The 13,294-nt window shown below is 42.1% G+C and overlaps 1 protein-coding gene across 1 annotated transcript in view; it reads right to left on the reverse strand.

Moving 5' to 3' along the window:
• Positions 1-13,294, reverse strand: part of SGCD (sarcoglycan delta) — a gene marked incomplete at its 3' end in the record, with an annotated part of 128,548 nt that overhangs the window by 38,835 nt on the left and 76,419 nt on the right. The window contains exons 3-4 of the mRNA XM_082006230.1: positions 10,350-10,437; positions 7,960-8,079 (exon numbers count right to left, since the gene is read on the reverse strand). Of these exons, the coding sequence (XP_081862356.1) occupies positions 7,960-8,079; positions 10,350-10,437 (208 nt within the window). The remainder of the gene's footprint in view (positions 1-7,959; positions 8,080-10,349; positions 10,438-13,294) is intronic.

Genomic DNA, 13,294 nt, shown 5'->3' on the forward strand with positions numbered 1-13,294 from the left:
TAGGCCAGACAGGAACTCCTTGTGACTCCAGCACTGCCAGCTCTGCTGGGTGGAGGAGAAGCAGTTATCTGACTCATAGTCCCAAGAAATAAGTGAACCCTGGTTTTAAGCTAGAAAACTGGCAAACAGTAAGATGAGCCACAACCTCTGAGATGAGCATGTGGGTCATTAGTGGTGTATGTGTCTGTAGACACATGTTGACCTTCAGTAGCCTAGCTTCAGTGGTTGAGTGTCTCAGAAATATAAAGGGAATAACAAAAAAAGAACAGAAGGACTTGCATCCAAACTGAGAAAAGACATATGAAGAAAGGTTGCTACAACTTATGCTGACCTCTAGATACTTCCTCCTTGACTAGTTTTGGGGTCCTTCAACACTTTTTCTGCAGCTCAACAATAGCAATGTCATCACTGAATTCCTTTGTAGCTCTTCTTGGCATTCTTGTGCAAAGTTGCAAAGAAACTCAGGAGAGCACGTGAATTAGGAATACACAGTGGAAATTTATCAAGGAGAATATTATGTGAGCTTCAAACAGATCAGGTTGTGAAAGCTGTGGAAGACACTTAGGAAATAAAATATAAATCTGCCACACTTTTAAATTTGATTTCAGTGTTTGGGAAGTGTACAGTATGTTTCTTTCATAATCCTTATGACATTTAATCAATATTCATCTGATGGTGGACGATTCTTCTTTTTTCTTAAACAGGATTAATATAACACAACCTGAACACACATTTCAGCCTGGACTAGAAGCCTATACACTTTACATAAATGCTGTCCTTTTTGCCTGGGATGTACTTTGAAGCAAAAATAAACACAAGGGAAACTTGTCAGTATATCTCCCTCCCGACACACATTGTTCCCTCCAACAAAAGACAGGTTTACAATCTGGGTTAGTAGATTTTGAAAAAGGAGGGACATGTTGTTTGAATTTGGCATTAAAAGAAATGCACAACAGCGTCTACACCTATTGCCCTCAAGGCAACAAAGCAATCAGAAATATTCATTCAAGAATTGTATGTTTGCTTAAGATCTGGTCATTTTAATTTCTTCCCTTACACAATGGGAAAAAAACTTTATCTGTAAGAAAGCATCCAGAACCCCCACACCAGCCTCTGGGGAAAAAACCCCACCCAATTCAACTAAATAATTTTTCCTATATAGCTTTTTAATTCTTTGTCACTGCTGATTACAGATCAAATAACTTTTTCGCACTTGACTATTACGTTGACACAGCAATAGCACAATTCCTACCTGAGAGCAAAAAAGAATTTTCTTGTGGCTTTAATCACTGATAGGAAACATTTTTTTCCCCCCATGGCTCCTTAATTTTGCTAAATGTATTTTTTTCCAGCACCACAGCTCTGCAACGGGCGCAAAGAAGTCTGATTAAACTCCATTGCCACAACTGAATGCTACAGACAGCGGAGGCTGCTTCTAGTCTTGCTAGCGCCAGTGCCAAAACCTGGTATCTTCATTTGTCAGCCTATTTCCCTACTTTCCTCATTTTATTCTCTACAGGACCAATGACTACACGACAGCTTGGCAATTGCTCTGGGACTGCATTAGTATTATTGCTTAATTACCTACAGGGAATGCGCAGTGACTATTCGTAGCTACTTCCTAAAGAAGTTCATACATCTTCAGCAAAAGGTCAAATGCCTGTCCAAGCCTGGTGAGCAGCGCGGTCGTGGCACGCTCCTTCCTCTTGCCAAGAGCGCAGAAGGGAGCTCCGGAGCAACTGCTACCTCCCGGTGCCTTTGAAGCAGCCTGAGCAAGCAAGAGCTCATTTGCAACTGGGTGAACTGGGAAAGGCCTCTGACCCCAGGCTGATGGCACCATGTTTGCTTCCAGAAGCACAGCGAGGTACCCCAGCGAGGCTCCATGGCCACGCTTCGGCAGCACCGAGCCATCTTTGAGTCAGAGGCAACTTCCTCTCCGATGCCTTTGTAAAGGCAAAGGACCGTAGTAGGAAAATGCTTCAATTTGCTAAGAAATGAGTCTTATAGCATTATTTCTCCTTTGAAAAAGCTACTTACAGACCTGTAGTAAGGACATATTTTTCAGAAAAATGTACAAAATCCACAATACAAAGTTTCAAGCTTGGCATTTATCCTCAGGTGTAAAGTTGCAGCAGACTCAATGGTGAGGCCAGAAAGCTCTGTTTGCTCTCCAGATCAGGCCCGGTTTCACCACTTGGCTACAAAAGTTGTTCCTTCTGCCACAAACAAATCAGCAAAATGCCATTCTGAAATCCTAATGGCTGCTGTAAAGGGCAACTGTGCATGTCCTGACCCATAAATAATTGTTTCTGAACATGGGTACATGCAGCAAAAACGTGAGGTAATTCCTGGAAGTTGTTAAATTTCCAGCTTACACCACCCTCTGAAATGACTGGCACCAGTCAAATAGCTTTGTGGATTATTTTAATGAAATACAACTACTCTTGCACTCATTAAAGTTACTCTGCTGTAAATATTGCAGCAAACATAAGCTCGAAAGGACATGCCAAGAAGCTACTAAAATCGTAATGTTGAGGAAATATGAGCAGAGTCCTTTAACCAGGCTGGCACTGCAGCCGCAGTTCTGCAGGGCTCCCCACAGATGAAGCTAATACAAGGCTCCCTGAAAACGTTTGTAGAAGTGAAGCTTTAGAGACAGCTGGGCCAGCTTACACAGACGTACTGGCTCACCACATTCATACTAAATCGTGTTGTCCTCTTGCCCAAAGTGAAGGACCCTGCAAATACTTTTTTAACCCTTCCATGGGTAGTGAAGCCCAGTACTTTGTATTCTGCAAATACAGAGCAGGTTACTCCCTCTGCCCCCAGCAAGAGAAAACCCCAACCCAAACCCTTCCATTTAAAAGAGCTTTCTATGAGACAATCATGCAGTCGTCTCATTGACCATAAGCTTGGGCTATGTTGTTTCATCGTCGGTGTTCCTCCACTAAAACCTCTGAAGTCCTTAATATACAGCTCATAAATAAAATGCTGAAAATGTGCCTTCGAATTAATTACTCCAAACATTAATAAATTTGCAATAACGTTTCGACAGCTGACTCCTCTTTTCAGGTGCATTCCCAGGCGCTTGGAGAGAAACCAGAATAAAAAATGCTCCCAAACTAACGTTCCTGAAAGTCTAACCTGTGACCATCATTTCATGCTCCACATAGTTCATCACCCAGAGGGAATATGCTACAGTGGAAAAAAGCTACAAGGTAGAAATAGAGCTACTGGCTAATTATTTGAAAGGAGGGCATGCAAGGGGTTGGCGAGATCAAAGGTTCGGTTTAGCAGGCCATGGTGCTGGGGAAGACTGCAATGCATGGCGGATGGGTCACACATCACACTCAGCAGAGAAGCTCCTGCAGTCTTTATGCTGCGAGGCGAAAGGCATCCTACCCCACTCTAAGTACAGCTGTTTTAGTTAGGGTTTGCCACAGGGAAAGGCTTTGGTCAATTTTTTATCATGAGGCTATATTAGAAGAAAAGCTTATGCTATGGCACTATAAAAGTCTGAGGAACACGTTCCAGGGACCCAGGGTGGGAGCAGGAATACAGGAATCCCTGTATTCTCCTATTACAGAAAAGGGACCTTGTGGTTTTATAAGTAATCCTGTCCTTATTGCAAAGCAAAATGGTAATCTTAAAAGTGGTTAAAAAGCATGGTTGATATATAACGGGACGGCATCCAGCCCATGCAATCCTACCTCCCACGCAAACCTTCCTTCACCACTCAAAACCGGGGACTGTGAAAGCCTGTAAAGCTGCAGGAATGCAGCTTTGGCGTTTTTATCTCAGCTCACTCCAATGCATGTGGATTCCCATCAATATTTAGTCTTAAAAAAAATTGGTTAAATCCATCATAAATATTAAACACCAGCGTATACTGGCAAGTTTCCCTGAAAACAAACTTCAAAAAATAATCTCCAAAAAAGACGTCAAGGCCCTTGGGAGAACTGACACTGGCATGTCATCAGATGTTGTCTTATAAGGCTAAATTAAGCATCTGACCAGAGTTTAATTTCTGTAAAAACTCATGCTAATTTAAATTGCTTTAGATTTAATTAAAAATGCTTTTCTATAGAGATAATAATGTAACTCTGTTAATTAGTACCAAGTGGCATCTAGAGGGCATATTTAAAAACTAATCTGGAGAATAAATAGAGCTAATTAACAGTCAGAATAATGCTTTATGATTGTCTTTTGTTTATAAATGCTATAACATTCAATATGCTACAAAATGCAATTGGTAATTAATATATATCAAAGTTATTTTGTAATGCTCTTTCAACTAAAGAGTATTTCTTATGCACCATTTTTCAGATGATCCAAACATGTTTCATTTCTGGAGGGAAGGAGGGAGGGAGGAGAACCGCTGTATGCTGTACCACATTGGAATTCAATTAGGACCAGCTCATCCATCTCCCGTAATGCAGACCATATGTGTTTATGAGCCAGCGGGGGACACCCAGCAAGCCATTAGCGTGCGTCTACGTGGTGTTTGCCGAAGTGCACTGCTGACCGTGGCGACGGCCAGCACAGGGAAGGTTTGCATTTCGCCCCCCCGCAACCCCAGGAGCAGCACCATGGTGATGTTCAGCAGGCAGAGAAGTGGCAGATTTTGCCTTCAAAATCTAAGCCTTGCAAAAGCAGAGTCACAGTTCTGAGGAGTGAGAACAGCTCCGAGATTTGCTGCAGTATCTTACAAAAGACCAAACACTACAGGAGTGAAGCTTGTAAAGGAAAGCAGTGCTAAGACGAGGATGTGCTGCCATCCGATCCCACCACGAGAGCGGAGGAGATGGCTGGGCAATGGCTGGCACTGCCAGGCAAGCTCGGAAGAAAAAGGCCAGACCAGATTTGGCATAAGGCTGTTTCTACATGACTTTTTGTAGGCAACATGAGCTCCTTCTGAGTCATCTGGACCAATGCAGCTGCTGAGCTCCCCGCTGGCTCTGAGCAAGGCAGAGGGAACTTGTGCTTGTGTCTGGAAAGGCTGACCACAGTCAAAGAGCTCAGAGGGCTGCCCTTCCCCTCAAACAGAAGTTCTTGTTATCCTCCAATCTCTCCTGTGATGACAGGTTTGACTGGATTCACTAAAACAAATAAAATCACTGAAATACTCTAAATTACGTCATGCATGAAAAGCAGAGGGGACCAACTCTGTCCTTCTGTGTCCTTTAATGGTTAAAAATCAGAAATAACCACCCAAAATACAATTAAAACAAAAAGCACTTTTTTTCATTTGGTAATCTGCATTACGCATGCTGTGCAATTTTTTGAAGCACGATCAAACGCAGCACATGTCATACTTGTATTTTTTTAATCCATAATTCTGTGTATTCCTCCCTTTTTAATGCCTTGCTAATGTTGAAAAATCCTTTAGCTACCCAGAGCAGAGTCCATTTCAAAAAAGGAAAGCACCTCTTTTCTCATGACAAGGCTTCAACATTCCTTTGTAGAACAAACTTTCAGAATCAACTTTGAAGAGCGTACAAAGAAAAAAGTAATTATCATTAACAAGATTAAAAGCTAGCCACAAGCCCAGTAACTGCTGCTCTAACCTCTGTGAGATGACTTTCATGCCAGATTGCAGACATACACTTCCTTCTATAACAAGTACGTGTTCAGCAATGACAAGAACAAGTTGAGATTATTTACATCGCGCAGATAGGTGTCAGCAGACACATACCCACAGCACCTGAGATCCCAAACACCAGAAAAATGATCAAAGGAATTTGTCTGCGTACTATGTTGGACTAGCCTCAAGTGCAGCAAAAACACTGGAAGAAATACGAACATATGGTATAACACTTCCCAGCATGGCAAACAGCCATGGCAACCACTTTTGGAGATAAAATTAGAATGGGGAAGCAAAGCTGCAGAAAAACAAAGCCAAGCATGAACTCCGAAAGCATTTCGGCTCAAGGTCATTGAAATTCTCGCCATGTAACATCACCAGTGGTATCATTCTACCTTTTCTTTTCTGACAGATCTGCATAAGCCAAATAAAACCCAAGAAACACTCAGCTGCAGATAAAAATGAAACTGTACTACAGTGGTTAGCAGTATTTTTGATGCTGTTTATTCTGGAGACGAAAACAAGCCAGAAATGCAAAATAACAATCAAAAAAGAATTGCTGGTTTCTCCAAAGTACAAAGTAAATAAAAAGCAATATTTTTTAAAGTATGTAATCTGAAAAGGAGTAGTTGAAACTTGTAAAGAACAGTTTCTGTATTTATTTGAAGAACCAATGATATAAACCTCTCTTATTTTAAGGTCTCCAAGAAAACACTTAAAAACTGTTGCTTCCTGACTTCATCTACCCTGCACAAAGACTGTGCAAGCAATTCACTCTGAAGGGTGCAGTGTGATGGGAGATTTGCGGTAGAACACGAGCTGTGACAAATGCTCGCCAGCTCTGTAACACTGAAAGAATTTTGAATGGTCCTTTTCAAAGTTTTAAGCTAAAAAAGATACTCTTAATTCTGTGAAGTTCAACATTTATCCTATAAAACTCACCTAACTTCGTATAGCTGATGACTTGAACTAGTCAAGTATGTACCAACAGTGACTTGCAAAGAGCTACACGTGGCCTCTCTAAAAACAGGAACTATCTGGAGTAGCACAACATCAGGTAATGAAAAATGTTAATGGTTGGATACAAAGTCCCAGTCATGATGGTTAGACTTTAAGGTCCTCATTTTAAGCTCCTTTAGATTATACATAATATACCAATAATAGTCTATATAGTATGTAGCAAATAACAATAAATAAAAATACTCTAGATTATTCTAAGCTCCTTCATTGATCTCTGTGTTTAGGAGCTTACTGGAGAAGTAAGGAACAATTTGTAGTGAACAGATGCATCCAAATCAAGCCATTAGAAAACAGGTATCAGGGCATCCACAGAGACCAGTGGCATGGTTGTGTGACTAACTGCTAGCAATATTGAGTTATCCAGTTTGGTCCTACATGAAAACGTTTATGAGCAAATCTTATCTAACCGAAGGGTACGGATTGAACTGGAGAGCAAGAAATTTCAAGTTCCTCAGTTGTAACATCATATAACTATCAATTACATTTTAAAATTTTACAATTACCATAACTCTTTCTTTTCTCTAATTAAGAAAAACCCAAAACAAACAATAAACAACTCCAACTTCCCAAACCCAAAGTGTATCCCCAGTTTTTATTAGGACCTACTGACGTAAAGCCTAGCAGGCAGGACAGCTGGGGAGGCAGATCCTGCACAGGCAAAAGAAGAGCTCAAGCTGCCCCCTCTGTCTCAAAAGGTAGGTGGGGAAGTGGTGGCATTGGTAAGGTTGGCCTCTCCTCCTGTGCGCGGGGTGCTCAACTCAGCCGCAGCATAGCTGGATATGGCTCAGAGATGCACAACATGCTCTTGCACATGGCTAAGGAAAGATAATTAATACAAAGGACGCCAAACTACTCAGAGGATTAATGCCGGGTCCTATCTCACGCTGACTTTTTCACTGCAGGCCTCCTCCTTAGTGTTTGCGTTAGAATGACGGAGGAGCTGCTGAAAGTGGTGCGATCAAAACCATGAAGCCTGAGGTTTCCCTACATGCAGTGACTGCAGCCATGGAAGCAAGCATCCTTGCAGTGATCCCTCACCGTCCTTCATCCCAGACCCAAGAGATAAAGTTGTTCACTTTCCGAAGCTGGTTTTAAAAATACTTCACTGAGACAGACAAACCACTTCCAGGGGAGTTTTTTCTGGAGGGGAAATAACACATTGTGCAAGTTAAGAAACCCTTCAGGCAGAAACCCCTGGCCATTATCTGCTTGGGGACGATTCAAAGCAATAAAGACAGTGAAAGGCTTTATCTTCAAAAGAAGCTTTCCGCAAGCATGAAGGAAAGTCAGGCAAAACTATTCTAAAATTTGAAGAGGAGCTTATTAAAACATTGATTTAGTGAATAATCTTTTACCTAAAACTCTCAATCTCTCTGCTCCAACCACCACTTCATTGTCATCTGCAGAAAACAGCAATTTTCCAGAGAGGGTTTTCACCTCAAATTTTTGGCTGTGTGCTTCCACTGCTTGGGGACCTAGAGGGAAGAAGAGATTTAGCACAACCTTTTAGTGAAAGGTGTAAGAAAATCACATAGTAGCTTCATATATTTAAATAAACCCATCTGCTGAGATCCTAATAGCTCTGTAGATACAACCTGCATCTGACACATCAAACAGGGAGGTCTCTGCTTTTCAGAGGGTGATCTCTCATTAGAAAAGGGCAGTGTTTTCTACCCAAATAACAACCCCTCAACTATTTTTACTTAGGTTTTGTTAATGCTTATGTATGTCATAAAATCACCATTAAGCTTGGCATAGCTGGGCAATTTTTACAAGACAAACCCACATGTGAAATAGCAATGAATATATCCAGCCGTGCTTTGAGAGTATGGGTGTGGCTGCAAGAGGCATCAAGAGTTCCTGAGTACATTTTGCTTGGACTGATGCTGTGGTGTAAAAGATTCCTGGTTTTCTGTCTATTAAATATACCTGGATTAAAATACCAGCGTCATGCACAGCCCAATTAAAAAAAAAAAAAAGACAAATACCACCACAGGAGCAAATGTTTTCTTTTAAACCGTTTCAGTCATGTGCAGGCCAAGACAACCGCAGGGTTTCCCACATTTCAGAAAGTTTTCAGGTGAGTTACACTTCCCTTTGTAGCTCTTACTTCAATTCTGCCGCTTCTCCTGCAGGCTGCTGTGCACTGCAGTGCTGGAAAGCTTCTGGCAACGTATTTTGTTGTGGAGCCTGATAAACATCAGCTGCCTGAATAGCAATTCTGTTGGGGTCTGTGGCTCAAAGGCTACAAAGAGCAGACCCCTCAGTTAACCAACATAGGCTGAACTTTGGACAAATCACCATCTCGCAGCCCTACACAACCCAGTCCAAGCCATAGCCGCCCTGGAATATTGTGCTGCACAAGGCAGGTGATCGGACTTCGCATTACTTTTGGCCATCTTCCTGACTGGTCTCATTTCTCTAAAGGCAAAAGAAATAAGAGCTGATAGCCAGTATCTTCTTATAGGCAGTTTCTAACTCCATCTATACCCACATTTTCCTGCACAGGTCATCTGCATTGGCATCTGGGCACACAAAGAATCATGTGCATGGTTTGGACTACAGAAAAGTGAGGCTATGCCAAGATCCCTGGAAACACTTAAAAATCCTGCAGCCATTCTGAGAAAATCCAGTACTTTTGAGCTTTAAGTCTGATTTGTATCTTGCTAATTAACTGCCTCCCTACTCATCACTGCAGCATGCAGTACATGGGACCATGCCTTTGCTCCACTCGGAAACCAAAGCCGCTGCCGAATGCAGAGGTGACCTCAATAAGCAGCACATCGCGCTGGGAAGCGTCGCTGACTGCGTCCTCCCAAAGCCGTTATGAAATGGAGGTGCTTCAGTGAACCAAATACCCTCTTGAAAATATATGGAGAACCAACAAACTAAACGCATTCATTCTCAATGTGAGAATCAGGGAGCTTGGGGTTGAATTTATTTCCTTCCTCCAGGCAATTTTCATGCGTGCTGCTTAAATCATTGCTTACTGAAGCTGCATATTTAATTATTTAACGCTGTGACTAGAGGCCAAGATGTTACATAAGCAAACCAAACAACCCAGTCTCATGTAGAAACAACATGTTTATGGATCACTGGCTCTGCCACACTTCTCCTGGTCCTTAGATAAATCTCAATAAATAAATATCTATCCTATGTCATATATATATTACCATATACAATGCATTAGGCTCTTTCAACCCAAATTACACACGCATTCATTCAAAGGCTGCTGTGCACTGGGGACTTATTAAACACCCATTTCCCCATCAAACACACTCGTGCTTGGGAGCACGACAGTGTTCTTCAACAGCAGAAGGGCACAGAGAGCTCTAAAATGCAAAGTGTCCCAACCCAGCCACAGTTAACCTGCAGAGTTCCCAAGATCTCAGGCAAGTTAAAAGTGTCTCAGGAAAAGCCCGTGCCTGTTACAACAGAAATGTCAGCCTGCATATGTTCTTCTTGACCCTGAAGTCATACAACTAACCTTTCTGTCTCTGGATTGGCTTTCAAATGAAAATGATGGTCTGCTTCGTTATCAGAAAGCACCAGCCAGCTGCCTCTCCAGCACGGCTTTCATGTCTCTAGCTTTGTTTCTACAAAGTGGAGCGAAGTTTTCATTTATACTTCACAAGACACCTGGGCTCTCCTCCTGTGTGCTGTCTCAAGCCAGCACAGCATCCCACAACACACCCGCCTTTATCCCTCCTTTTAATTCTTCCACGCAGCCTTTCCCCCTCCTTACCTGTTACAAGGCGAGTAAGGACTTTAGTCTTCTCATTGAGGATGTTCACTGTCACATTTCTGGCAGACTGGAAGTACAGGGGGTTGCCCTGGAATGAGACCACAAGAGCAAGCACGTGAGATGGGGATGGCTGCCTGAGACCAGCCTGCTTGAGACACCTGGAGCTTTGCCTAATGCTGCTGGGCTGCTGCTAAAGGCCCCGAGGTCGGGTGTGTGGCTGAGGTGCGGCCTACCCTGCATTAATTTTTGTTGTCCAGGATAAAACCAGAGTCCACACCTCTGTTTGGCCTAGATAATGTCCCGGAGACTAGCCTTCTTTTAGAGGGATGGTTCCTTTATTGCCAGTATAAGCCAACCAACACATTACTTTAAAATGCAGGTGATGTGGGACCTGACCTAAGCTTCCTGAAGGTCGTGGTGTTTGGGGAGGGTGGCTGACTGCAGCAGTGTGTATTACACACAGCTTCAGATGGCTCCAGTGGGTGACTGTGCCTGCCGACCACGCAGCCACATGAGTGAGCCATGCCCAAGGGCTGTGAAACGAGAAAACCTAATTAACAGGTAGAAAGTGCCTTTGATCTCAGAGCACTTATGAACCATCCAGCACATACCACCATCACATTCCAAACTGCGATGCCAGCTTGGGGCCAGACCCACCCCATTGAGTCTGGAGATACACAAGACATGAAGTCTTCCCCACTCCCCACTTGGCCACACAGATTTCTACCCATCTTTCATTTTTATGCTTTAAATACACGTCTGAGAGAAGAGCTAGAGCAGCTGTTAAACAGACAGGAGCTACCTGGCAGCATCCATCTCAGGTATTTCTCCCGCTGAGCAAAGCCAAAGAAAACCCACAGAGAAAACCATCTGGCTCCTTCTGTGTGCAAATGCATCCAAGACACCTGGGAACTCGTGTTTTCTACAGGCAGCCCCAGTCCACACAGCTGGTTTCCCAGGGGCTATTAGCCACCTATGGCACTAGCACAGGGTGACCCCAGCTTAAATCAGCCAAAAATCTAATGTGCGAGGTGGAAATTCACTGCCAGTATCCTTTCATAATGTCTAAAGCAGGCAGCCAATTAAATTCATCAACAGACTAAGCCATAGGACCAGTAGAGGGGATAAAATAAGAAGAAACCAGAAAGAAAATCAGCAAGGAATTGAAAATTTTATTCCCATGTGCTTCCCCCACCAAAGTGTTTTCCCAGTGTTTCAAAATCTTTCCATTAGGAATGAATAATCAGGATGGGGATAGAGGATTGTGTAGGTCAGGTATGTTGTCCTTGCTTCCTGAATTTATAAGGAGCATAACTAATATCTTCATAGATGCCATTTTCCTGGATCAAGCCAGAAGGACTAGGTTGTCCGCATATAAAACATAACAGGAGCACAGGAATGCACTTGTGGGAGTCCTGTGATGGACCGGACCTTCAAGGAACACTTCTAGTGATGGGTAAATGATCCTCAGCAGTGTTTGCAGACAACAAACCTCAAAAACTAAACCAAAACCAGCCCCGCACGTGACCAAATCTTCACAATAATTACACTTGTTGCCTTAACTATTTGTGCTGCATGCACCCATGGGGCCAGCCCTTCAGCAAAATAAGGAGAAATGGGATTTATTTGATCAATTATAACCAGACCATTATGGATACATTCAGACTATTTACAACTAAATAAAAATAATAAAAAGAAAGAATTCCACTTAATCATTTCCAGACCTTGGACAAGTGTCAGAAGCTCTTGGTGTCTCTGTCTCCTCATACACTAACTGAGGACAAGTCATCCTTATATATCTCTGTGATGTGTTTGACAGCTTAAGTAATATAGTATATGAAACCAAAATACGATTAATAAGTTAGAAGTAAGGAGCAGTGGTGATGACTGCTAATGATTTTGCACTTTTTTATTAATTTTTGTTTGTGATCTTCCAGAATCTAGAAATTAATGTTGATTACTATTTTATGGTTAACAGCACAGAAAAAAAAGATGGCTTCACTTGAATATTCGCTTGCTCTGGTATTAATTCTTCACAGCCCTGATCAGGGACCTAATTTGAACATCCCCAGCAACAGCAGTTTACTGATACATTTTCACCTCACACTTAAAGATGAGGGATACTTCTAAAGGCAGAGAGTCATAATCTGCATGATCTATAGTCACAAGTGAGGCTATAACCGCTATAAACACGCCACATGAAGCATAGAAAGGTCACATTTTTGACTTGCACTATTTGACTTCTGTTCATGGAGTTAGGCAAGTAGCTAGAGTGTTTTGAGAAGGCCAGGAAACCTTCTAGTCCAAATTCAGGTAGGAAAAATCATTCAGTCCCCGTGGCTTTGAAACTCTGTATAACCTGCATAACAGGAGATGGCACTACAGAGGTACTACAAGATAAACCAAGAGGTTAATGAGAGTCACAGAAAATGTTGCTCTGAAGAAGCCTTACAAGACAAGCTAAGAGCTAGTATCCACCTACAAAAGACTTAAAATACATAATCAGACCTTGAAACGCTTACTCCAGCTTAGTCATCTCATTCACTGATTCAGAGCTCAGATTCATGCAGCCTTTAAGAAACTAAATTTCCCTAATGGAAGAGTTATGTTTTTATTGGTCTGCAGGGAAGGAACATTTCAAGCACTTAATGCAATGCCCACTCTCATTCCCATAATTCTTCTTCCATTAAGAAATGAAAAAGAGATGAAAAAATTACTCCCTTTTGCTGAAAATCCTGCAGATTTTCTGTCCATCATCTCTGTTTACAAAGGTAACAACATTGACAACTTTTACACACTGAACATTTAAAAAATGTTTCTTCTGTGGCGAGCTTGGTGATGGCACCAGCTTCCTTCAATCACATAGAAAAAAATAATTAAAGCATTAAAAAATTCTTAAAACAGAAATAACTGAAGAGACAAAACCTTTCACTTCTCTTACACTT

The sequence above is a fragment of the Phaethon aethereus genome (genome assembly GCF_964289735.1).
Source record: "Phaethon aethereus genome assembly, chromosome: 14".
NCBI lineage: Eukaryota > Metazoa > Chordata > Aves > Phaethontiformes > Phaethontidae > Phaethon > Phaethon aethereus.